Below are 27,390 nucleotides of genomic sequence, written 5' to 3' on the forward strand. Positions count from 1 at the left end.
ATTTTCTTCCCTACCAGCCTTGACTGGCTGTTGCGCTGTGCAGCAGCGTTGGCTGGCTGGCGTATACTGGGCTCCATGATGATTCGTCCGCTACCTGGTTCTGCTTTCCGTTTCTATATCTTATGTCGAATTGGTACTGTTGTTGCTTGGGGTTCCTGGGGTAATATTTCTGCTTGACGGTCTCGTTATGCTTCATCCTTATCTTATGTTGGACGCATGTATTTCCCTTCGGGCTGGCGTCGCATTTCCTGAATTCGGTTTTCAGTATTTCTTCCAATTCTGCTTTTTGCGGTTCCGTTAACTTTTGTTGTTGTGGGTCAATTACTAGTTCTGTTACTGTTCGCGGCTTTGGAGTCTCTGTTTCTGGATGTGCCGTTGCCTGGCATGGTGTTGATCCTTGTGCTTCATCATGGTGGCTGTTTGTTTCATCCTGTGTACTAGGCCACGTGATTTTCACACCTAATCTTGTTAGCAAATCCATCCCTATGATTATGGCTGATGCCATGGGCATCACACGCACCCAGTGTTGGAGCCTTGTCTTTTTTATCTCTATTTCTACTCGTATGCTTGTCCGTACTTGAGCTCTCGTGCCGTTTGCGAGGATGATCCTTCGTTTTGTTTTTTGCTCTTGGCTTTTCTTTTCTTTGCACGCTTTATATACCGTTTCATTTATGTACGTGTGTGTTGATCCTGTATCTATTAGGCAACTGTACGTTGTTCCGTTTATGGACATGTTGATGAACTGCCTATTGTCGCCGTTGTCCTCGTCGCGGGCGGCTCCTATTGGCTGTGGTTTTCCCCACTCGCTCTTCTTTTTACAGCAATTCGTGCTGAGTACCCCCAATGTGCCGCAGCTACTGCAAAATATGCGTTTCTTTGCCCGACACTCTCTAGTGTCGTGGCCCGGTTTTCCACACGACCAGCAGCATGTCTTTGGGTCGTATTTTGGGTGTATCTTCGTCCCTTCGTGGTTATCGCGCTCAGTATTGGCGTTCCGGTACCGGAGTTGACTGTACCTCGGTGTGTGTATGTTCTCATAATCTGCTGCTAGTTTTACCAGATCGGTGAGGTTCTCGAAGTCATTTTTCTTTATGTAGAGCTTGTAATTTTTTCCCATGTTTTCATGTATCCTATGTAGTCTTTCTTTCTCGGTGAGTTTCCCGTATCTTCGCATTAATGTCTGCAGGTCAGTCAAGTAATCGATGAAACTTTCTCCGAACTCTTGTTTTCTTGCTGCTATCTTGACTATTAGGTTCTCCTCGTAATTACTAGGGTAGTAGTACAGTTTGAAGAGTTTTAGGAACTGGTCCCAGCTCTGGAATGAATCGGTGTGGTTTCTATACCACGCTAATGCTTTCCCTTGCATTATACGCGGGAGCGCGGGTAGTATTTCCTCCTTGTCTATACTGCTCGCTGTCATAAACTCCTCCAGTCTTTCTACGAATTCCTCGGCGTCGTCGTATCCTTTGAACGACAGGTTCCACTCCCGGATTAGTTTGGTCAACTTGTTCGCATTCATTTTTCCTTCGTCCTCTGTCATCTTTAAGGGTTTTCCTTTTTCTGGTGTTTCGAACTCGTCTGAGGTCTTTATGGATTCTGCTAGCAGTTTTCGTATCTGCTCGACTGTAAGGTCAGTCGTTGGGATATTCCTATTCTCGGCTTCTTGTATTAGCTCTGGTTTCTTTAAGTTGTAGATCCAGGATGTCGACATCTATGTACTTTATTTCGTAAACGGTTTCCTGTGGTGTTCTCCTGTCGTGACGCGTTGGGATTTAGTTTGTCGCGGTATGGATTTTGTATTTGACGGTATTATTGGTGACCGGATCGCGGCGGTATTTTACTTTTATGCGGGCGGGCGGGCTGCGTCGCGAGAACTAAATGAGCTATTTTCAATGACTGACCTTTCTCCCGAGTCTCCTAAGACTCCTAAATTGTGAGTTTTTCGGTTGGGCGCCAAATGTGACGTTCTGCCTGCGCAGGACTCACATATCCTCCGTGCCTGATGGGCCTGGGAGGTTTTACCGAGCTAGTCTCAGATGTGGGAGAAAGGGGGTGCAAGGCGAATAGAGAGAAACACCGGTTTCACTTAACTAAGCGGGCTTTTATGCCGTTTATTCACACACACAAAATAACCTTAATACTATCGCGGTAACGCGGCCTATCCTATGCTATATCTAACCTTCCCCGGCCGGCCGGGGTTAAACGGAATCAATCTAGGGTGCGCCGGAAGGGCCTACAACTACAGGGACCTATCGAGGGTCAGGAGGTAGGAAACCGTAACCCGGCCTAGGCGCGAAATGGTCACCCCGGCCCTGATCACGGGGGAGATAAAATAAGGTAGGAGGGTTTCAGAGGGTAGGAATCGTAACCCGGCCTAGGCGCGAAATGGTCACCCCGGCCCTGATCACGGGAGAGATAGGATATATAGGTAACCCGGCCTAGGCGCGAAATGGTCACCCCGGCCCTGGTTTGGGAATTCGGTGGTAATCGGATATCAACCCGGCCTAGGCGCGAAATGGTCACCCCGGCCTTGGTTGTTGGAGGATAAGTGGATGGGAGCGTCGCCGTGAAGCGACGGGGACGGAAAGGGCCGCTGCACTGGCTGCGCGCACTTAAATATGGTCGGCCGGCGATCCCCTCCACTGCGCCGTGCGCTGCCGGTGGGCTCGATTCCGCGCGGGGCGCGCCGCTGTGATGACATGGCGCGCTGGTGACATAGCTATGTCACAAGTGTTCTGCGGATTCAAGAATCTAGTTGTTAGATCTTTTGTAATAGTAATTCACATTTATTTCATTTACTTATTTATATTAATCATCATGTTCTGATTCTAAGGATTAATTTTAGTAAATTATTTATTGTTAGTTTCAACTCACCAAATTTTTTATCGAACATAATGTTGCCAGTATATGTAAATTATTACCGCAACGAAAAGAATTTCACATTAATACATTGTTCAAGACCCCCCCCCACTTTCTTCCCGTGGGTGTCGTAGAAGTCGACTGTGGGGTATGGGTTAAATTGTGGCACTGTCACTGCAATGTCACAATCTGGATTTCTTTTAACCCTTTTTTGCCAAGAGTGGCACTGAAACTTAAGAGTTCATGTGCTCTACCTACCCCTTTATGGGCTACAGGCGTGATTATATGTATGTATGTATGTAAAAAAAAAGTGTCTATAAGTGCGTAATTTTTCTACAACAGCGATAAGTTGAAAATATTTTAACAATGTATAAAATGTGAAACGTTATTCGACTAAACGTGGCCTAAACGAAAATATTACTTTGCTAAATGTAAAATGTCCAATAATAGTTCGGATAATTTGCACAGAAGCGAACTGAATTGTATGCGGATCAAGATTCTACGTAACGTTATTCGACCAAAAGTGACAGCGATAGTTTGATTATTCGGCTAAATGGCTTTCGGCGAATCAATAATCGGCTAAAAAATTGTCGGAGAATCATTAGGTAGCCGGTCTTGGTTACTTTGCTGGCAGATCATTGTAGTATCGATCCAGAGGTCTTGAGTTCAAGTCTTACAGACGAATACAGTACCGTGTCTATTTTTAAAATAACATAGGTAGTATATTAATTCTGAAAGATACTCTTAGATCGAATTGCGTTTATTATTTTCCAACAACCTGGCTGCTCATGTATATATTTATTTAAGGACTTAACGTCTGTTATACAGGTGCTGGAGCGGCAGAAAACCACGACTCGTCAGACCATTTAGGAGTGGAGATGAATGAACCACAGAAGATCTGTCTTTGCAAACTCTGGAAGCAAGACTTCGATAAAGTACGTACTTATTTTCATGTCTAATAAAAATAAATAGAGACAGTTACGGTCATGTCAGCTTAATTTGGTAAACTCGAGTGAAGGATTGTTGAATTGTTAGTGATTCAGTTTAGAATTTTGTTAAAGACATTTTACACCTCCAACCTCCAAATTACTTTCTAAGCCAAAGATTGACTTTTAAACGATTTTTAAATATTATTTTACCTATTTTGATTAAGAAGAATTAAGAGATATGATAACTTCACCCACTTGATTCCAGATAAATAGAAGAATGAAGCGTAGCTGTCGGAAAGCTGTGAAATCGCAGACGTTTTACTGGCTGATCATTCTACTGGTCTTCCTGAACACTGTAGTCTTAGCCAGCGAGCATTATCAGTGAGTATAATTTTAAAAGCAGGATAAAAATATAGGTTACACGGAAATATAGATGGAAACAAAAATGAAAATATAGAACAAGATAATGAAAAACGATTTGATAAATGAATGATTCTATAAACAAAATAATGATATGTATTATAATGGAAATTTAAAGACACATTTAAAGTTAGCAAAGGGTGATCCAGGGGATGAACATGATACAATTAAAGTACAGTTAGTAACAGAGTCAAAAGAGACATTTTGTGAAGCGAGAAAAAGTGATATACCTAAATCTTTGAAGCTTTAAGACATTTTTATTGACTATATTTTTCTTTCAGGCAACCAACATGGCTGGATCTGTTCCAAGAGTATGGGAACGCCTTTTTCGTAGCACTTTTTACTTTAGAAATGTTAGTCAAGATGTACAGTTTAGGATTACAAGTAAGTAATTTTCTTGAATTAGTGTTTCATATCTTACTTTAGTTCATATTAATTTGATCCTTTGCCGACAAGTAAAAAATAACGATAATTTCATCAAAATTATCATATGTAGGTATCTATATTTCTTATATCTTGAACTTGTCACTTTTTACCTGCTACTACTACCGGTAGGTAACCTATATCTCGTCTCAGATGTAATATCTGCCAGTGTTCTTAATTAATTGCTCGACTTTCCGTACTATTTGTCTGTATCAGGTAAAATATTCTTGATTACTACATTAATGGAAATATCTCCATACTTTGTAAATACATTAGCATCGTCATCATTATAATCATCGATTAGTTCGATTACTTTGATTTCTTCTTATTTTAAATTATTTTTTATTCTTTCAATTCCACTTGCTCTATTACTATACATATTTCATATCTGTATTTTTACTTTCTCACAAATCCGATTTTTCTTCAGGGTTACTTCGTATCACTTTTCAACCGGTTCGACTGCTTCGTAGTCGTCGGGTCTATCAGTGAGATGGTGCTTACGAAGACAGAAGTGATGCCTCCACTTGGCATCTCTGTGCTGCGGTGTGTCCGGCTATTAAGGGTGTTTAAAGTCACCAAGTAAGTTTGAACTTATAATACGGTCTCCAATATTTGCTGTCAGAAAATTGTGTGTTTTGTTGGTTATTGATAATGTGAGTTTTTGCCAAATTTATCAACAAATAAATTTATCTTGAACCACCTAGACTGACAGACTGATTAGGCTCAGAACCAGTAAAATTGGATGTCTGTAATACAAGAGTAGTTAGAAGTCGGTGGCAGTTATCGCTTACCAACAAGCAAACAATGGGCTCGTTTACACAGTCGTTATAAAGAACATTTTTTCTTCAGATATTGGCGCTCCCTCTCTAATCTAGTGGCGTCTCTCCTCAATTCCATCCAGTCCATCGCCTCGCTGCTTCTGCTCCTGTTTCTCTTCATCATGATCTTCGCTCTCCTCGGCATGCAGGTCTTCGGTGGGAAGTTCAACTATGATCCCGTGGAGGAGAAGGATCGCCACAACTTTGATTGCTTTTGGCAGGCGTTGCTGACGGTTTTTCAGGTTTGTTAAAAAAAAACAGTAGTTCGATTTGTAGACATTATATTCATTATCAGCAACAGAAGTCGCTTGATAATTTTTATCCCTTTTCATATTTTGCTAAGCATTGATACCATCATGGTACACTTCGATTTTTAACAATCGAATCAAAGTCATTATCAATGCAACAATCATCAACATCTTTTTAATTTCATCTACCTTAATTTGAAATTTAAAAGCAGAGTACGTAGATTTTACCTTTAACCTCAAAAGAAAGAATAACCTCTAACATGTCAATTTTTAGATTCTAACGGGTGAGGACTGGAACGCGGTGATGTACGAAGGCATCAAAGCGTACGGGGGCGTCGGCTCCGTCGGCATCGTCGCCTGCATCTATTTCATCATCCTCTTCATCTGTGGCAACTGTATCCTTTGTTTTATCTTATGTTATGTTATTTATATTAATCAATTCATCTATAATTCTGAAGTGTAATTTTTGTACATGTATTCTTGTTTGAACCTAATAAATTTAATAATATTCATCTATTGTATAAATATCATTCATTATAATGGTAGTTAAATATAATAGAGTAGAATTAAATATAAATAAAAAAGAGTTGCTCGGATATATTTTATTTACAATAGAGTCTAACTTAAGATTCACTAATAGAGCTCGGCTCGTAATCTCTAAACGTAAAAAACTAGTCTTTACCAACTAAATCTCTTCATCCTTAACTCATAAGCACAGACATCCTACTAAACGTTTTCTTGGCCATCGCAGTAGACAATCTCGCAGATGCAGAATCGTTGACCAACATTGAAAAGCAGGAAGCGGTGCGTAATGTCTATTTCATATTATTTTGAACCAAAATTCAAGATTATTACACTTTAGCCACTTCTTAACATTAATCTACTTTGTTTTAGAATCCCGATGAGAAAGAAGCCGGTAGTGTAATAATCGATGGTGCACATGCAGATACTGATGATGAATACATCCATGATGACGATGCGTATACGACGGACAAGTATGTACACAATACTGAAGTAAGAATCAATTCACATGTTACATCAAACTTTAAAACTAAACTTTTGTCTTTCAGTTCGGAGCATGAATATGAAGAGACAGGATCAGAAGGAGGGGAAGAAGGAAGAATAGAAATAGAGGGTGGAGAGGAAACAGAGAGGATAGAAGAGGAACAAGAACGGGAAGAAGAGATTATTCAGAGGAATCATATAGGTATATATAGTGATAGATTACTCTATATTTATTGATAAGGTCTAAAGTCTCAATGAGGATACAAAAGGGGTACAAAAATCTCGCATGACAGATCAAAAGAAATGTGCAATAAAGTGCATAAAGTTAGGATTTCCGATTGAAATATCACCATATTTCATCCCTATTACGAGAATACATCGGCACATATCAATGAATATAAAAATACTGACTAACTATTCAAAAGGTCATGCGGTGGTAGAAAAGTGATTTGATGAAAAAAAATATATTTACAGTATAGAATTTAATACGAAATTTAGTTGTAATTAAATAAGTTGATTACGATTTTCGTTTGCTGATGGCGATGTCTATCTATCATGTTTAAAATAATATTCCTAATTAAAAATAGTATCTGTAAAATAAATTTATAACTAAAAAAATGTTAGTAAACATCAGCAAACTAAAATGACTAAATTATTAATCACTAACGACACTAACTTCTGTTAACATGTACTAGTTTAAGCAATAATTCATGGTATTAAAATAATCCCTAGAGATGGTAACAATACTAACAATGCATTAGGTTCTAAAGAAGGACCCACTGTAATGGTTGTGGAGCTAACACACAAAGAAACAGAACCTAACCATGCAACAACAGTGAACACAGAAGGCGACGAGCCGAGATTGAAGCGAAAGCCGACAACGTCATCGGCAAGACCAAGGAGGTTGTCAGAAGTCGACATACACGACTCTAAGAAACCCATTCCTGATGCTACCTCCTTCTTCATATTTACCAAAACCAACAGGTTAGGGTGTGGGACAGCAGCATCTACAGCTTCCATTAATTAGATGTTATTTTTTAAAGTACTTTTTGATTTGATGTTTCTTGATTTGTCATTGATAGTTTTATAATCACGATTTTTTCTACTTCAGTTTTGTTTCTGGCTGATTTTATCTCAAAATGTTTCACTATAACTATCAAAGACGAATTATTATTCTTCACGCCTCGATTTTTCTACCTAAATATTTTCAGCTGTTTTATTATGTATATTTTAATATTTCTATTGTTTATTCTTGACTACACGTTTATGAGCTGTACTCACATTAATTAATTTAGCATTTTCTTATTCTTAAATAATCTTAGCTGACGATACAAACTGATATGAAATTAGGTATCTAAAATCTTTTCCAGGGATTTCGGCATGTATATAGAAGAGTTTCTTTAGTTTAGGGTATGCTCTAGGTTAAAATGCATTTTAGATTTTAACAAAAGTCTACTGTCGTCTCTTTCTATCTCACAAAGATGCCGGGCAGTCTGAAGAAGAGGGGACGCTAGTTACCGCCAGGCCACGGCGGGTTTCAGAAATGAATATGACCAATCAAGTGCCGCCTATACCGAACGCTAGTAGTTTCTTCATCTTGTCACCAAAGAACAGGTGATTGGTGGGGACATACCAGATCTCATTGTAGTCATTGTCTAAATTGACATCATGTTGTCACAATGGGCGAATACAAGTAGCGGTAACTTTATAAACGATGAAATTGGGTACACGCATACACAATTAATGATCAGCATTCCTTTCCGTGAGTAAAACCTAATATTGACTAAAGATTAGAAATACCATAATTATAATGCGTTCAACAGCATCCTCCTTAATGATTTAAGGCCATGAATTTATGTCCCTATAACTTGGTAAGAACTTAAACATCTCAGTTTCTTTATTATTAGTCACCTGGTTTCTGGCAATACAATACTCTAATCATAAGCAATAGAGTCTAATGCGTGTGAACAGATTTCAGCGTTTGTTAAATCTTCTACTTGTCCACGCATATTGTTATTGTCTTACAAACAATTGGCCTTGTCATCATCATTCATATCAATTGTCCCGTCTAAATCATCGCACGAGTGTCGTTCTTCAATGTGAACCTCAAAAATTTGAGAAACAATGAGATTTCAGGGTATTTCAGATTCCTGTTAGTCGTTAGGTTTGATTGTTAGCAGTACTGATAGATCAGCATGAGCTCCCTAGATAGATTTAGGCTGTGGATATGGTTAGTTATAGTATCGTCTGCATGCATGTATGAAATGTTGTCTGTTTGATTTAGTACGTCTGCATTTATGTTGCATGCACTACGCATGAGCTTCATTTTATTTTAACCAATATTTTGTAAGTATATCTATATTCGTATAAGCATCTAAATGTGCCTTTCTTTTACTAATAAAAATTGTTTAAATGTTTTTCTAACTTCTGTCCTTTAAAACAATATTGAGTTTAAAACAATATTGTCATCCTAGTTTCTACAAAAAGTTACTAAAATTATTGAGAAATATTTATATACCACACTGAACTTTTTACTTTATAAAACTATTTTTACATCAAGTCGCACCTATCCTTTCTATTGGCATTGTTCAATAGCCACTATAAACCCAAATTCAACATTAAGTGTATTACTTTGGTGTCCCCTTAGAACACTAATACTATTTACTTCCGGCCATGCCCTTATTAGAATAATTGCTTTTATCTGTATTGACAAGATTATCATATACAGGTTCCGTGTGTTCTGCTATAAGCTGTCAGCATCTTCGACCTTCGGGAACATCATCCTGGTTTGTATCATGTTCTCATCGGCCATGTTGGCTGCTGAAGATCCTTTGGATGCTCAGCAGAAAGGATTTAGGAATTGGGTTAGTATAGTTATTATAGTATACTTCTGTTACCTTTTTATAAATTATTAATTAAATTTATCTTCATATTAGCCTCTTTTTGACAGATTTCAATCTAATGGTGCACATATTATATCTAAAAATGCTTCCAAAGCTAGCTTTGAGCAGACAGATTCTGAAGGTACTGGTTTAGTAACAGGGGGTACAAAATGAATCACAGATTTCTTTATCATTATAATTTTTCATTATATTTGTCATCACTATGTTTTCCTTAACTTTTTCTGCGATAGGAGGCAAACGAGCAGACAGGTCGCCTGATGGTAAGCTTGCCATGGACTTTAATTCGTTTTTTCTTTTCTTCCAGCTCCTTAGTCAATTCGACGTGTTCTTCACGGGTATCTTCACGCTGGAGCTGTTCCTGAAGCTGGTGACGTACGGGCTCATCCTGCACGAGGGCGCCTTCCTTCGCTCGGCCTTCAACGTGCTTGACATGCTCGTCGTCTGCGTCTCTCTCGTCTCCATGTGCTTTAAGTACGACATCTTTATCAACTTCAAGTTTTTTAATCAAGTCAAGTGCTTCAAGTACGACATCTTTACCAACCTTGCTTTTAACCAATTCAAATACTTTAAGTGCGACATCCTCATTATTTGTAAGAAAATTAGTTAATTTGCCATGTTTTAAACGAGAATCTTTACAAGCTCTACAATTAAATTACAAGAAGTTACCAATATTTAGGTATGAAAAGATTTTTTTAATCAATAGTAGGTAAGTTTAAGCGTTTTGTTTCTTAATTCCAGGTCAGGAAGTATATCGGTGGTGAAGATATTAAGAGTGTTCAGGGTGCTGAGGCCACTCAGGGCCATCAACAGGGCCAAGGGCCTTAAGGTCAGTCATGTCCTACTTTCTAAATTATTTTTTCCCCTAATAACTGTAACCCACATGCCACTATTTGTTATTTCTATTAGTTTTTAATATTAATTAGATCAAATTTATACATATTTTTGAATAAATTCTGACAAACTCGACTATACAGCTTCCACTATTTCATTATAATAGACAAGAACAAAATACAATCTGGACGATTTATTCGCTTAATGCTATCGACGATCTTTCAGTTTTTTCATGTGAACATCCACATTATTGATATCTGATACATTTTTTCCATGATTATAGCACGTTGTTCAATGCGTGATCGTTGCTATCAAAACAATCGGGAACATATTGTTGGTAACGTCGTTACTGCAATTCATGTTCGCTGTCATGGGAGTACAAATGTTCAAGGTAGGGGGCTTCTGATTCTCCACATTTAGCACCTTCCTTGGGAATCACGTGTGGTCCACGGTTTCTCCATTACTCATCGATTCCTTATCTAGAATCTTCGATTACACCTTTGGGTAACTAAATGACCTTTTCTATAACTAACTTTACTTTTCCTGATGCAGCATTTAATGTATCAATTACAATATCATATTCTCCTATCGGAATGAGATGTTGTTATTTACTCTTGAAACATTATTTGCTACATCTCACTCATTTCTCATGATTTCATCGTCTATTAAAGTCAGTTCTGTATTTATTGTTTCGCTTCTAACTCTTACGCTATTTATTTTGCTGCTAAAGCTTCCATGTGATCAATATTGGAAAGCTTGATGGTTAACGATATATCAATGTCGTCTTCTGCTTTATTCCTATTGTCTTTAATATCCCCTTTCTTACTATCTTCCAAAGGAATCCATCACATTTCGCACTCTCTATCCTATGAAGAATTAAAATTACAGATAGGTGCATAAAAGACAAAAATAATTTGTCGTCGGCATGTAACGTTAGAAGTAGCAAAATAGAAAACTGTATGTCGTCAATATAGTCGAGCATGGAAATAACGAACGAACCCAAAGGTGTAGACGTTAGTTGACTAATAAAGCCCATGAATGTTAGAGGTAACCACCCCTACCTTGGCGTTTACAGTTCCCCCAAGGATAACAAGCCCCGTTAACAGAGTCGCCCTGAGGTCCCTTGTTAATAAAATTGGTTTGCTTCTCCCCTATGTCCCGCTGCCGGATCGGTCGCCCCGTCGGTAACGTATGCCCCGCTAACCTGAGTAGTATGTGGTGAAATGTGTGATAGTAGCTATTAAGACTATAGGCAATATAATGCTAGTTACGTATTTGTTACAATTTATGTTTGCTGTCGTCGGTGTACAGCTGTTTAAGGTGAGATTTCGATGTTGTGTTTGGGATTTTCTAGAAAGATTTGAACAACATTCATGAACTGACTTTATACTGCTTCTACTATATTTTGTATACTTATTACGTCATTTACTTCTTGCGTTATGTTATATCAGCGTCATAGTTACATATCCGTTTATGACATCAATGTTTTCAACCCTTTTTAGAATTCTCAGTCTAAAACAAATACTAATTGCATGAGAACTAGGTGTCGCATGATCGTAGTCTCAGTTTCTGGTGGATAAATAATATAATTATGTTCCGATTCACAATTTCGATCTGATTTCAAGGGGCTTTTAAAATGTTTTATTAGTATAAATCTTGTATCTTGTATTAAAGCAAATATTAGAAGCTCTTTTTTAAATTCTTATTTAAAAGAGCTGTTATATTATCAGAAACTGGTGCAGAACCTCAATTGTTTTATTGACAAACAAATGTACTCGTAATTTATAATTTAGTGAGTTTTGGTAACATGTAACTGCGTGCTGCTGAGTGCGTGTGAGGCTTACATATGTATAACATACACAAAAACAGCCAAACCAACTGATGTTTAAGTTGCTCACGTGTTTTCTGACAATAAAAAATGTAAGCCGAAAGTTGCTCATAAATTTGTAATTCAGCTTATTGCAAAATAGGTTGATCGTACAAAAATTGTAGCAGACATCAACGCTTTTTATAGTGTTTTCATCATGAGAAATGAGTTCTGTAGACATATCATCAATAAATCCTTTAACAGGTTTAACGCCATCTTTTGATTTAAATTGACTCATGTTTTTGTAGTTGCAAAGCATGGTACTAAAGTTTTGTTTTTTTAGTTTTCTCTTTATTAATCATTGAGTTTTGGTTTCAGGGAAAGTTTTTTAGATGTAATGATATTTCGAAGATGACAAAAGCAGAGTGTCAGTAAGTAACAATTCATTCATTTGGTGTGTTATTTGAGCAATGCTAAAAAATGTCCAAAGATAAAACTAATGGTAAAAATCATATAATATGTATAACTAGAGATTAAAAACGAGATTATTATGGGTTAAAATGTGGCGTAGGCGAGAGGCTGGCAACCTGTCACTGCAACGCCACAGTTTCGTTTTCTTTTAAGCCCTTATTTGCCAAGAGTGGCCTTGAAGCTTTAGTAGTGTCATGTGCTCTGCCTACCCCTTTATGGGATACAGGCGTGATTGTATGTATGTATGTATGTATTATTATATCTTGCCAAAATAGTAAAAAGGTAATATTAATATAGCAAGCCTTTATAGCCAAAAAATTTAGTCAGCTATGAAACATCTACAGATAAAATTAAAATTATGTTTTAATATATTGACGAAATAACTTAATCTTTTATTTTTCAGAGGAACATACCTAGTGTTCGAAAATCGAAATTACGTTGTTAGAGATAGAGAGTGGAAGAGAAATGATTTCCATTTCGACAACGTCATGAAAGGAATGCTGACGCTTTTCACCGTCTCTACGTTTGAGGGATGGCCTGCGTATGTTTCTAGTTTTTCTGTATTATTTTCAAAATATCCTTTATCCAATAGGACAAAGACTGCATTGCCAATATTATTGTTACTATTACCGTTATCATCATTGTTTTCTTCTTGATTGTCATTATTTTAACAGCTATGAAAACATTTTTTATTCCTTTAAATTCACATTTTACTTCCCATTTTAATTTTCAATACATGCATGTTTTTGCTTTGAATAAATTCTTCGTTTAGTAAAAAAAAATATAAGCCTCATTTTTACACACAAATTTGTCAGTATTGATGACATTGCCATTATGATTGCTATGCAGGGATTGCAGATTTGGTTCGGTTCCAGTATTAAATATAGTTTCTGTTGCAGGTTGTTGTATGTGTCCATCGACTCTAACCACGAGGACCGTGGTCCCATTACTAACTTCCGTCCAATCGTTGCAGCCTACTATATTATTTATATTATTATAATTGCCTTCTTTATGGTACGTCTTAATATTATATCTATTTTATACGTGCGCATTCTGATACAATAACACTCTGTCGTCAAAAAACTTTTTAGTACAAACTAGTTTAAACCGACTGGATCAAAATTTACTTCCCAGTGATGAAGATTAATCAAATACTGTAAAATTATTACCCGCGATAAAATATATCCATATATTTAATGAAACTATATTTCAGGTAAATATATTCGTCGGTTTCGTCATAGTTACATTCCAAAATGAGGGAGAGCAAGAGTATAAAAACTGTGAACTGGACAAGAATCAGAGGAACTGCATAGAGTTCGCCTTGAAAGCAAAACCTATAAGAAGGTATTTGTACAATATTTTAAATTTACGTGTTGTGTTTGACGCTCCTTAGAAATAAGTACTCGGCAAAAAGAGTGCACAAGTTTCTAACGTCGGCAACTCCCATGTGACACTCCTTGAGTTGCAGGAGTCCATAGGTTACGGTGACCGCTTTTCATCAGGCGGGCTGTATGCTTGTTTGCCACCAACGTGGTATTTAAAAAAAGCAACGACAAAAAATCTTAAGAATCTAGGAGTCCACAAGAAGACAAGTATCTACAAGTCAACAAGTCAGATGTCTCGAGCTTGCAATCTCCTGCCAGACCTTTTCATTCCGCTCCAAACACGTAAAAAAACGCTACCATCTGAAACCAAGATATCTTTAATCGTTTTTCTGTCAATTTCTCAAAACATTACAATAAAGTTTATCTTTTTTTGCAGGTATATCCCAAAGCATCGTATTCAATACAAAGTGTGGTGGTTCGTGACATCTCAGCCGTTCGAATACGCCATCTTCGTTCTCATCATGATCAACACCATCACACTCGCCATGAAGTACCACAACCAGCCCGTCGAATACAGCAAAGCTTTGGACATGCTCAATATGATTTTCACCGCTGTCTTTGCTCTTGAGTTCATTTTCAAACTCGCTGCCTTTAGGTTTAAGGTTTGTATCATCTGTTTTAACATCATCATCAATACCTTCATTACAAAAACACCTTTTTAAAAGTAGAGTAAGTAGTAACCATCTATTAAATCCAAACTGTAACGAGGTAAACAATTAACTACTACTACTAGGTACTACTTCATAATCGGATAATTTTAAATCAAATATTTTTATTTACAGAATTATTTTGGAGACGCGTGGAATACATTCGACTTTATCATCGTGCTAGGAAGTATTATAGATATTGTGGTATCACAAGTAAACGAGCTCAAAAACCAGGTAACACCGCGGTGCACCATTAGTATTAGCACCGAACACAATAAATGTACTATTTTTACTTGAAAAAGTTTTATTGTAATTAGTAAAGTCTAGATTGGTTTACAAAAGTAACTGCAATTAAAAAATAAATCAAACTGAACCAATGATGTTACTGATGTTAGTGACTTTTTTGATAAAAATAGTACAGTTACTGTCCCGAGCATGGACAATTTTGTTGTTACAAAAGTAAATGTTGTAGCTTACTCTATAACTAGCAATCTTCCATTCCTTAAAATATTGATGCTTCATCAACAGTAGGCACAATATCGATTACCCCATCAAGACTTTCAAACTGTAAAGAAAAAATCCGAAAGTGTATGTATTTGTAGACTCTTCTAGATATTTAACATTTCTTAGCCACTGAGAAGTTCATTGAGAAATTATCCCCATTTGGAAAATTAAAGCAAATTAATCATTTTCATGACTCATGTAAGCCGCATGATGTAGTAATATTTTCCCATGTTATTACAAATGTAGATAACATTGATTTCAGGGAAGCGGTTTAACAAAAGCCCACATAAAGGTAAGTTGCACTCTGCGACACTAATATTAGCTGCCCAAACACTAAACACAAATAAGATCTTAAATCTAAAATAAAACTTGATTTTAATGCTGTAAATAAAGATAACAATATAGCTTTAGATGTACATATAGCTATAGAAGATGGGACAGTAACAAGCAATCCTGCAACTTTTAATGTAAATTCATCTGGCACTGAGCACTCAGCCGATATGCGATGTAAAAATGTAACACCATCACAATATAAATAATAGCAAAACTTTAAATTGATGACTTAGATATATTTAGAATTAACGTCAACATTATCAAAATAAAAGACACTATACCTGGTAGCCAACAAATTAAATCATTTTTCTTTTAGACTAAAGTTGCAAATTACAAATTTTATTTGAATAGTTCATAAAATTCTGTTTAAAATTGTTTCTCAGAGTTCGTCTGCCATTTTCGTATTTATATTTTCAATTCTGAAAATATCTCTATCGCTTCAAGTTTCGCAACGAAAAATATTTGCAAATCTTCAAAATGTTTACTATTTACAACAATTTCAGGAAACCTCAATACCCTCGATCAACTTCTTCCGTTTATTCCGAGTGATGAGGCTCGTGAAGCTGCTGTCCAGAGGAGAGGGGATCAGGACTCTTCTCTGGACGTTTATAAAGTCTTTCCAAGCGTTGCCGTACGTTGCCTTGCTGATTCTGATGCTGTTCTTCATTTATGCTGTTGTGGGGATGCAGGTAAGAACATCAGCTGTATTAACGTTTAAATTAAATTTTTGGAGCGTTGTTGTTTTCGTAACTTTAATAAAAATAAGATTTCGTCTTGTTGGGGTGCATAACTTGGTTGAAACTGATAAGTATTTTGGAATTAAGGAAAAAGTTCTTAATCAGAGTTTTACACTGTCTATTTAGTGGAAGAATTTCGACAAACACATTAAAAAAAAGCGATTTTTCAGTCTTTCAACCCCCAAAGTGCTTTAAAGCCTCATGAATTTGATTAATATCTTCATGTTAAGTTTAGTATGAGTTCGCATAAAATTTAAAATCCTTATAATCTTAACTACTCATCTGCCTAGGAAAAATAGGAGAGGTAATTTTACGAAAGGTGATAGGTAGTAATATTGAAACTCATTTTTAGGTGTTTGGGAAAATAGCCATAGATGACGAAACACCGATCACCAGAAACAACCACTTCCAGACATTCCCTCAAGCCATTTTAGTATTATTTCGTTCAGCCACAGGTAAGAATGAAGATAATAAAAATTACTATGCTTTAGCTACGTCTCGAGAATTTCAACATTATATTTTGATATTACATGAAAAATGCTTATGGCATCAGTGAAATGATTTTTACCTTATTAAAATCCTCTTTAAGGTGGCTCGCTTTCCATACAAAAAACATCTACCATTTATTTAGTCACCGCACACTACAACTAAATAAAAATATGCGCATACATCTACTATACATTATCCATCGTCGCAGTATTGAACGAAATACATTGTTTCATACAGAAATCATGGACAAATCCATGTGAATTTTTTATTAATTTTACGAAAATGTGCGTGCCAAATTTTGTGTACAGACACAGAGCCGTCATATTTCGCGCATTTTTAGTTGACATTGTCATCAGTGACACTTGGCTCTTGACAAGTAATTATTTAAAGATATTGGTTTACTTAACTCAAGCAGACTCAGAAATAATGACGCATTTTGTCAATAAAGATACATATCGTGTATTTCGACACTGCTAGTGTAAATCGAAATGGCGTCTCGGTCAAACGCATTGACTATGAAGCAGAAGATCTCGAGTTCCATTCCGGAGTCTTTTTTAATCATTTGAACTTTTTTGGATTTATTAAGTTTTTTTTATATTTTTTAATAGAATAAATATTCTATTAAAAAAGACTCTTACTATATTTCTTTCCTATTTTTCATACAAAAATACAATACAATCTTTATTGTGCCTTTGTTGATAAAATAAAATATTACACGTCAGGTCAGGTACATAGGTCATAGTGTGGGCATAGTATTAGTAATGTGCTGACTTCCTTACATTTACTGAGCTAGTTGACCTATGTTATTGTTGTGTGAATGATTTTCTTCAACAACTAAATAGTTATATATATGAGTATGTATGTAGGTATGTGGGTAGCTTTTGCACATTGTAATTTTTCCTCAGTCACCCGTTGAGCTCGGAGACCACGAACGCTGTAGTGTTCGAAACGTCGGGATGAATTGTAAATTCATTATACACGATTTAATCCGTTTTCATAGTTTTTATTTCATGAGTAACTAAGGTAAAATACCCCATAATGGACGGTGATGCCATTATGGACAAAAAAACACAAATCCTTAAAAATAAGTATCTAAAATTAGTTCCTAAAAACTGACGGCCATGTACTATAAACTAGAGCTGTAGAGCTGTTTCATTTTGAAGTTTCAATTAATTCAGTTATTTCTAAAGGATTTGGCGACAAGATAAAATTCACCAGTTTACTGAAAAAAATATCAAGACGAATTCTTAGTAATGTTGCTAAGAGAATTGAGTTGATGTATAAAATAATAAAAAAATAATACTCGGTGTAAACTTGAATGCGTTTTACTTACTGCATTAAGCATGAGATAAGGTATAAAACGTATTAGTTTGTTGCTCCAAAGATATAAAGAAATAGCCTTATTTTGCGAGTGTCCATTACTGGAACCGAAAAACTGCGTACCTCCTATGATGGACAAGGAACAATTTACAAAACCAAAATTTACAAGAAACAATCCTATGTTAAAATAACCCAAACTAATTGTATTTATGGTATATAAAATTGACTCATTGAGTATCAGTTGGCTTTAAAAGTAAAATTTTAAACTTATTTCACTGTCCATAATGGGGGATCCAGTACTGGAGAACTGCCGTCCATAATTGGAGAAAAAACACCTAGTATTAATTTGTTAACTATGAAGAAACCAATAGGAGTATCTATTCTGCAATACGCTTGAAATGTAAAAGAAGGACAGGACATTCAAGATTTAACACGCTTAGCGGTAGAATTTTTACATTTATCAGTGAAATATCAAAAACAGGCGAAAAATTTTTTTAAACTGTCCATGATTGGGTCCGTTACCTTATCGCGGTAACTGAAGACAATATTAACTAAATGGTTACAAATAATAATTATTATCAATATAATCTGGTCCAGGCAGGCAATTATGGTCGCGCGATAAATGATAAAACATCTGGCCGTCCCTATAATCGCACTTACTAATAGTGCGACAGGGACGGCCTGATATTTTATCATCTATCGCGCGACCATGCTACCCGTGCTGTACTAGCTTTTGCCCGCGGCTTCGCTTGCGTTAGAAAGAGACAAAAGTAGCATATGTCACTCTCCATCCCTTCAACTATCTCCACTTAAAAACCATGTCAATCCGTCGCTTCGTTTGGCCGTGAAAGACGGACAAACAAACAGACACACAGCACACACCCATTCTTATTTGTAATTTTAGTATGGATTTGACATTATTATTTATATTTAAATAATTATATACGTATAGCCTAATTTCGTCGGTAACAGCGTGTTATGTAATGGCGTCGTTGGTGAACAGTCGCCTGTCACGCCGTGAAACTGCGTTCGAATCCCGGGATTCTAAAAACTTTTTGTATTTTTTTTGGATATATATTTCGTATTTTTTATTGACCGAGCAAGAATGGAGAGCCGAAGGTATCAATTTTATCTTAGAGAACATATTGATTTTTTTATTGTCATTTTGATTTTCTAATTATTAAGTTGAGATATAAAACACAACTTTTAATACCCTCGCTATAATATATTCTCGAAAAATTACTCCTCCAAAAAAATCATTCGAATCGTACTTTAGAAACTAAAATTTATCTATACTTTTTGGAATTTTTTAAAATATCAGATTAGGATAATTATGTTAGAAATTCTGAGTTCGACGACCCAAAAATTATTACCATGTAAGAGAATAGGTTTTTAATCTTTTTTGTGGAAAACGCTCAGTAACTACTGTACGAGTACATATACATTTATGTATAATAATAAAACAAAAAATAGTGTCTCATAGTGTTGTGTTCCTGCCGGTGATTAAGGCTGCCAGAGCTCAACGAGGGTGCGGGGTGCTGACGACGGGAGGACTTACGGAACTAATTTGTTCCGTCTATTGTCCTTTGAGTCGTCGGCAACCCAAACCCTCCTTTGAACTTGTACACTCCTTTTTGCTGTGCACACACAGCAAAGGGGAGTGTACAAGTTTCTAATGGGGCGGCAACGCGCATGCGACACTCTTTGAGTTGCAGGCGTCCATAGGTTACGGTGACCGCTTTCCATCAGGCGGACCGTATGCTTGTTTGCCACCGACGTAGTATTTAAAAAAAAAAAGAGAGAGAAAAAGTCCTGGATTCGAACCCAGTACTTCCATGCAAATCATGCGATAACACGTATTTACCGCAAGGCTATTTAAACAAGCTGTCGCCGCGTGAAATTATCGACTAGAAGGAATACAAAAACACTGTTTGTATGTGTGAGTGGTACTTAAAAATAGTAAATTTATCTACATTAAGGGGATTAACGTTACAATGAGAAGTTGAATGTATGTTGTAATACGTCAATTTTAATATTAAATGTTCGCGAAGCATAATTGAAAGTATATAAATGCCTGTACGACTCCACGAAAAAAATAAGACCGGTAATTTGCAAATTAACGCCATCTAACGCAGCCTGAGCTTCGGGTAACCTAGGCGAGCCACCTTCTCGTATTTTTTTTTATTTATTTGGATACGGTCTGCGGCTTAATAAAAGAAACAGATAATAAGTTTATTTTATTAAGCCGCAGTAACAGCATATGTTTTGGGTTAAACTCGATTTGCTTTTTGTCTCAGTTCTTAACCGATTCTCATGAAAATTTGTATTCAGATTCTATGATTTACCATTTTTTTATCGATCCAGTTTTTGAAAATTTTGTTAAATGCGAAAATTGCTGATGGGCTTGAGCGAGAGAACGCCACTTATCCTATTCGACCAGGGCCATCACTGGCAATAACACCACACAGAAAGGTCACTAAAATATCTGACACAATTTTACTTTTAAGCCATAAGAGCGTGTCAGATATTTAATCCAGCCTTCTTTTTGTGCGATATTATTGCCGGCGACTGGACCATAGTTATGTTTACAACGACAAGAATTCTGTAGTAGGGCGTTTTCAGAATTTGGGTCCACCCAATAAGCGTAAGTTAACTAAAATTAACTCGCTGTCAGTTTTGTGATGACAACTAAGCATATAATCTGTCTAAAAATGTATTTTTTTCACATTCTGAATGTAGGTTATCGCTTAAAGTTTATGTAATTAACACAAAAACAATATTTTTATAGAAATTTCATGTTTAATTCAGCTGTTCTCAAAAATGTTGTACATAGCCAACGCCGCAAATTTTAATTGATCCTATTTTGTTACCAACATTTAGTAATATAATATAAGTCGACTTTCGTAAGATATATACAGAATACATACATACATACATACATACAATCACGCCTGTATCCCATAAAGGGGTAGGCAGAGCACATGAAACTACTAAAGCTTCAGTGCCACTCTTGGCAAATACATATACAACATAATATACAGAATAATTGTTGTAATTAGGAAAATATAGATACTAGAGAACCTTAATGACGAAATAAAACTTACTTAAATTTCAATTCATCAAAAAAATCTTGGTAACAAAATAGGAATTAAAAAAAAACAAATTTAACATTTTTCTTAATTTTTGTACAAGCTTTTTGAGAACTGCTGAATTATCGTCACAAAACTGACAGGGACTTAATTTTTGTTAACGATTTACGCTAATTGGGGGTCCCAAATTTAGAAAACGCCTCGTAGTACCTAGATAGAGATAGGTATGTATTATTATAAATCGGTTTCAGGGGAAGCGTGGCAGGACATCATGATGGGTGTATCCCCGGAACCAGAAGTGCAGTGCGACGACAACTACGAGGAGGAACCGGGGGAGAACGTCAACTCCTGCGGCTCTGTCCTCGCCTTCCCGTACTTCATCTCTTTCTACGTTCTGTGCTCTTTTTTGGTAAGAGGGAGACATAAAATAACAACACCGTAACCACACCGCGATCAAATATATGAAAGAGGCGCGTTCCTAGCACACAGTCTAAGCTCGTGTAGGTGAGCGCGTACTATGCTTGTATGAGTGAAATATGACAGGTCGACTGTTCGCGTTTTTGACAGGCGGTAACTGTGAGGTAACCGAGAGGGGGTGGGCGGCACTTTCAGCGGGGAGCGGGAGTGGCCATACTGTGCTGTAGGCAACTCTTCTTCAGAAGTTCAGACAATCGGCTACCCATTCTATAAGCAGTAGAACACACACGAGGAGGCAAAGCGCCTAGATTTAGGGCCAGTTGCATCAACCACATTTTACAGACACATCACCGTCATGCAGCAGACATCTATATGTTTCCGGTATCACTCAAAACCTCAGACACCCCAACTGATTTTTATTTTTTTAAACTCATCTAGAGTATTCATCTTTTAATCTGATCGTTACTTTTTTTAAATTGAATTTTTATTTTCTGTACAGCTCTACTTGACTTTTAGCTCTACACTCAATAAAATAATTGCTAACTACCATCATAAACCATAAGACTATTTATTTGTGTACGTTACTGCAACGACATAAGGTTTACCAATAGACAGCTAAGATGTCACTGTAAAACACTTTAAAGCTTTATCACAGTAAAATTCAAATTGGACAGGTAATCGCAGTAAGCAAATGTAAACCCAATATTCAAAATGACAAGGTTGTAATTAGGTACGAGTTCAATTTGTTATGACTTATGATAAACATTAAGATTAAACTGACAAACAACGTCAAACTAGTAGCGGAAAAAATGATCGTCCAAGTAACCAGCCAGTATTAATACCCCTAAATACTGAAAAAGGTAAACAACCTCTAGCAATGCGATATACACAATGTTGTATTACGAATACAATAGAATAGGCACGTAAAAAATAACTAATAATACTAATTTAAATAAAAATATTACCCCCATCAAGATATAGCTCAATCGATTCTACTCTCGATTCTGAACAAACTGTTTTCAGGTTTTTAGTGTTAAGTGAAACACGGTGTATATGCAATTTCCCATACAATAAACTTTAACGAACGCTTTAACGTAACGGTGACAGACGGTTTGATGCAACCGGCCCTTAAAGAGCATCAACGAATCTTACGTTCAACTTCTTATTATTCACCTGATTTCTATCTATATGCTTCAATTATACATTTTACTAGCTTTTACCCGCGGCTTCGCCCGCGTAATAAAAGTATTATTATAGAAACCTTTACAAAAAATAAGATTTTCATTTGGATCCGTAGGTTTCTTTGTAGGTACATCTGTCCGCGATTATTTCGATTAAGGTAAAGCGGGGCAATTCTCGACTGGGGGGGCATTGTAACTGATCTATTTGCTGTACGGTCAGCCAAGAAAGTGGTTTACCACTTTTCGACTCTATTGATCTAAAAGTGGTAAACCACTTTTTTGGCTGACTGTACCTTATACATATAACTATTATTTAAAAGAAATTCTTGCAATGATTGTAGATTTGTTACACAGCGACCACAGCGTAGGTAGTAGGTACGAATATGTATGTATTTTACCTATATAAATATTTATACTGGGGAAACTTCATACAAACCACATAGCCAGTATCTCGACGCTATGGTCGGTAGGGTAAAAAGTACTTCCTTGCATTATAGCTTACAATTTTTTCCATTTTGCTTATTATTATTGCAAACGTAAACATATAAAAGGCAAGCAAACAACGATCTTCTTACAGCACATTGAATGTAATAGTTATTACGGATGCAGGATACTCGCCGATGCCTACTTACTAATCCCTTCCCACTGAGCCACCTGCATTTTACACTGCCTAGATATCGATTGCCGACCGATTATTCCGACCCCAATCCCTATTCTTATCCCCGTCCCTATCTCTATCCTTGTCCCCGTCCCCGTCCCCATCCCGTCCCTGTCCCCGTCCCCGTCCCCGTCCCCGTCCCCGTCCCCGTCCCCGTCCCCGTCCCTCCCCTATCCCTATCCCCGTCCCCGTCCCCTATTTCTATCCCTACCCCTACCCCTATCCCTATCCCTGTCCCTGTCCCTGTCCCTGTCCCTGTCCCTGTCCCTGTCCCTGTCCCTGTCCCTGTCCCTGTCCCTGTCCCTGTCCCTGTCCCTGTCCCTGTCCCTGTCCCTGTCCCTGTCCCTGTCCCTGTCCCTGTCCCTGTCCCTGTCCCTGTCCCCTGTCCCTGTCCCTGTCCCTGTCCCTGTCCCTGTCCCTGTCCCTGTCCCTGTCCCTGTCCCTGTCCCTGTCCCTGTCCCTGTCCCCCTGTCCCTGTCCCTGTCCCTGTCCCTGTCCCTGTCCCTGTCCCTGTCCCTGTCCCTGTCCCTGTCCCTGTCCCTGTCCCTGTCCCTGTCCCTGTCCCTGTCCCTGTCCCTGTCCCTGTCCCTGTCCCTGTCCCTTCCCTATCCCTATCCCTATCCCTATCCCTATCCCTATCCCTAACCCTAACCCTATCCCGTTCCTGTCCCTGTCCCTATCCCTGTCCCTGTGCCTGTCCCTGTCCTTGCCCCAGTCAAATTATCATGCTAGGAGGTGAACTTTGAAAAATGCTTTCTCAGTGCTCCTCTAAGGACCTTCCGTGTCAATTTGAAACCTCTTGAACCAGAAGTAAAGATAAAAACTAAACCTATACTTATGGCTATTTTGGATATTTTAACCCCATTGCACAACAACAGAGGAGAAAATTTCTTTTCCACCTCATTAGATTTTAAAATCGTTGTATTTATCGTGATCAGCGACCCGATAAACCATAAAAACGATACCCATATTGTGTTTTTGACTTTACCCCCTTTGCACCCCTTTAGGGGTCAAATTTTCAAAAAACCTGAAACATGTATTTAGTCATGTCTTTAGGAATCCTCCTGTGAAGTTTCGAATAAAATAGTCAAACTAATCTTGTTCCCCATACAAACTTTGAACCCCCCTTTGACCCCCTTAGGAGGTGAATTTTAGAAAATCCTTTCTTAGTGCTCCTCTACACTATATAAGGAACCTACGTGCCAAATTTGAAATCTCTAGGACCAGCGGTTTCGGCTGTGCGTTGATATGTCAGTCAGTCAGTCAGTCAGTCAGTCAGCTTCTTCTTTTATATATTTATAGATTCACCTGGCCCCGTAGCCGAATGGCATTTCTCCGACGCCAAACGAAAGCGATACGCCGCTGGCTCTGTCGCGCCAATACGCAAGCGCGATAGAGATAGATATCTACTAGCGCTTCGTTTCGTGAGCGTTTCGTGAGCGATTGTGCCATTCGGCTAGCCACCCTGGCCCCGTAGCCGAATGGCATTTCTCCGACGCCAAACGAAAGCGATACGCCGCTGGCTCTTTCGCGCCAATACGCAAGCGCGATAGAGATAGATATCTACTAGCGCTTCGTTTCGTGAGCGTTTCGTGAGCGATTGTGCCATTCGGCTAGCCACCCTGATCCAACTTCTCCTTTATTTTCCTTTCTCAGTTCGCATGATTTGTTCTTAAACATTTGGGATAACATAACCCTTTTGGAGTCCTACATTAAAAAGTATTTTCGCCTCTTTAAACCAGACTCTGTAGGACCAGACATTACCTTACCTACCTATAAAAAAAAATGTTTTTTTCTTACAGTTAAAATTAACCCCTGGAACGCCGTTGTCAAAAATTTGCTACTGAATTAATAACCTTCAATCTGTTAAATACAGTTTAAATTGTCTAGGACAGGGGACCGATGTTTGAATCTCGAACGCATGAATTCGCCGTTCGAAAGTCTGTGGACTCTGTGGAAAACGACGTAATGCTACGACGATTCAAAAATCGATCCCCAGATCTGGGACAAGGCAGTTGAGGGGTTAAGCATCATACTTTGAGAATTGCTGTACTTAGACAACCCATTGAAAATATTTGGCTCTACTGCGGCCTCCCTACCAATCACACTTTAATTAAATAAAAGTGCTAATTTTACTTCTAATTTATTGCTGACAGAAACAAATCAGACATTTTTAGATACAATAAAACACGTTAAAAATCATCTTTAATAATGAAGAAAACCACCTACGTGTCTTTATATAGTTTTATACCTTCAGCATAAATTCTGTACGTGCTTCCAGAAAACTCGACGTACGAGTATTTTATACTGACGGTTCTGGTTTCTTCATTGTAGTCCACTTTTGGGGGGTTGATCGCCTTCACAGTCACCTTGACGTAGCTTACTTGAGTATCTGGTGGGCACTGAAATTATTAACCGATATAGAATAGATTAAACGCTGGAAGCGCTGGTTGCCTAGCGGTATGTACTTACGTGCGACTTCCGTTTCGGAGGTCGCGGGTTCGAACCCCGGCTCGCACAAATGAGTTTTTCGGAATTTATGGGCTAAATGTCATTTGATATTTGCCAGTCGCTTTTCGGTGAAGAAAAACATCGTGAGGAAACCGGACTAATTCCAATAAGGTCTAGTTTACCCTTCGGGTTGGAAGGTCAGATGGCAGTCGCTTTGAAAAACTAGTGCCTACGCCAAATTTTGGGATTAGTTGTCAAAGCGGACCCCAGGCTCCCATGAGCCGTGGCAAATGCCGGGATAACGCAAGGAGGATGATTTTGGCACGCGATGAAAAAAGTTTGCCTACTGAAGCATCTCATAGGTTATTATACAGTTACGTTGGGCGTCAAGTTAAAAGTATGAAAATACTTCACACTCTTGTAGATAAAATGCAACTTTGTCGTTAATTTCTGAAGTATCCAGGGAGCCTTTAACAGTTGGTGTGGTGAATAGATATTTATTATTTCAAATGTTCTATACTTACAGGTATAGTGACTTCTGTATCAAATCGAAGCCACCCAATCCAGCTATGGCTATTGAATATTTTGTCTCCGCCTTTTTTACCTGTAAAAAATTCAAGTAGGTTCATTTTAATTGTATTCCTTGAGTATTACCAAAATCTAAATTTTAATACAAAACTAGGATAGGTGGTAATATAACCACCAAGTGGATGCCGACAAAGAAACGGGGACGTGGCAGGCTTAGGCGAAGATGGCGGGATGGCGACACTTTTAAGATTGACTTGGCCGGAAAAAGCACATCAGAGGGAGTTGCGGAAATCAAGGGTAGAGGCCTTTGCCCAGCAGTGGGACACTCTAATTTAAAAAAAAACTAGTTTTGACGATAAGCCATCTTTGTTTGCACATTAAAAATAAATCTTTATAGATGTACATTTTATTTTTTTAATAACTCGATAACAGTAAGAGTTAAGACAATAGTTTTTTAGAAATTAATTCTAACCAACCTAAATAACCATCCTTAAAAGTCAACGGAAATTAATAAAAATAGGTCGTATACAAAAAAATCACGCAATATGTAATGCACATACAATACAAAATCAGCACAAAAAATACTTACCAAACTCATACACATATTCTGGTATAACATTTGGGACACCCACAACATTTAATGCCAGGTTCAGTAATAGAACCAAAAATATCATTCGTTTAGGATTAGGACCCATAATGATAATTGTCACTAAGGTAATAATTATTCAAGCGTACGTTATCCCTTTTTATTGAAGATTTGTATGGCTATAATTGATAATGTAATGACATGGCAGTGTGAAATCGATTTATATGTCAATGACAATTGATTTAGTTCCAATTATAAAGTACCTATCTTAACGCGGTAACACGTGGTAATAAAAAATCAATAGTCAAGCGAAATTAATTGGAAAATATTACTTTTTGTTGCTCTTTTATA

At 37.4% G+C, this 27,390-nt stretch overlaps 2 protein-coding genes across 2 annotated transcripts in view; one reads left to right on the forward strand and one right to left on the reverse strand.

Moving 5' to 3' along the window:
- The window catches only part of LOC125237357 (muscle calcium channel subunit alpha-1-like), a 54,049-nt gene that overhangs the window by 7,189 nt on the left and 19,470 nt on the right, over positions 1–27,390 (forward strand). The window contains exons 8-31 of the mRNA XM_048144357.1: positions 3,688–3,794; positions 4,054–4,169; positions 4,490–4,592; positions 5,059–5,210; positions 5,481–5,691; positions 5,972–6,092; positions 6,416–6,501; positions 6,592–6,692; positions 6,768–6,904; positions 7,539–7,686; positions 9,431–9,566; positions 9,910–10,076; positions 10,344–10,431; positions 11,649–11,756; positions 12,622–12,674; positions 13,118–13,255; positions 13,614–13,728; positions 13,928–14,058; positions 14,476–14,701; positions 14,882–14,980; positions 15,513–15,542; positions 16,087–16,272; positions 16,673–16,775; positions 21,470–21,627. Coding sequence (XP_048000314.1) covers positions 3,688–3,794; positions 4,054–4,169; positions 4,490–4,592; positions 5,059–5,210; positions 5,481–5,691; positions 5,972–6,092; positions 6,416–6,501; positions 6,592–6,692; positions 6,768–6,904; positions 7,539–7,686; positions 9,431–9,566; positions 9,910–10,076; positions 10,344–10,431; positions 11,649–11,756; positions 12,622–12,674; positions 13,118–13,255; positions 13,614–13,728; positions 13,928–14,058; positions 14,476–14,701; positions 14,882–14,980; positions 15,513–15,542; positions 16,087–16,272; positions 16,673–16,775; positions 21,470–21,627 — 3,020 coding nt within the window. The remainder of the gene's footprint in view (positions 1–3,687; positions 3,795–4,053; positions 4,170–4,489; positions 4,593–5,058; positions 5,211–5,480; positions 5,692–5,971; positions 6,093–6,415; positions 6,502–6,591; positions 6,693–6,767; positions 6,905–7,538; positions 7,687–9,430; positions 9,567–9,909; positions 10,077–10,343; positions 10,432–11,648; positions 11,757–12,621; positions 12,675–13,117; positions 13,256–13,613; positions 13,729–13,927; positions 14,059–14,475; positions 14,702–14,881; positions 14,981–15,512; positions 15,543–16,086; positions 16,273–16,672; positions 16,776–21,469; positions 21,628–27,390) is intronic.
- Positions 25,605–27,194, reverse strand: LOC125237356. The gene is made up of 3 exons (XM_048144356.1): positions 27,043–27,194; positions 26,450–26,529; positions 25,605–25,876 (listed from the first exon to the last, which is right to left on the reverse strand). Exons 1-3 carry the CDS (start codon positions 27,146–27,148, stop codon positions 25,700–25,702), a joined length of 363 nt encoding a protein of 120 aa, XP_048000313.1. The 5' UTR covers positions 27,149–27,194; the 3' UTR covers positions 25,605–25,699.

This window comes from Leguminivora glycinivorella, chromosome 21 (genome assembly GCF_023078275.1).
Source record: "Leguminivora glycinivorella isolate SPB_JAAS2020 chromosome 21, LegGlyc_1.1, whole genome shotgun sequence".
NCBI classification, from domain to species: Eukaryota; Metazoa; Arthropoda; class Insecta; order Lepidoptera; family Tortricidae; genus Leguminivora; species Leguminivora glycinivorella.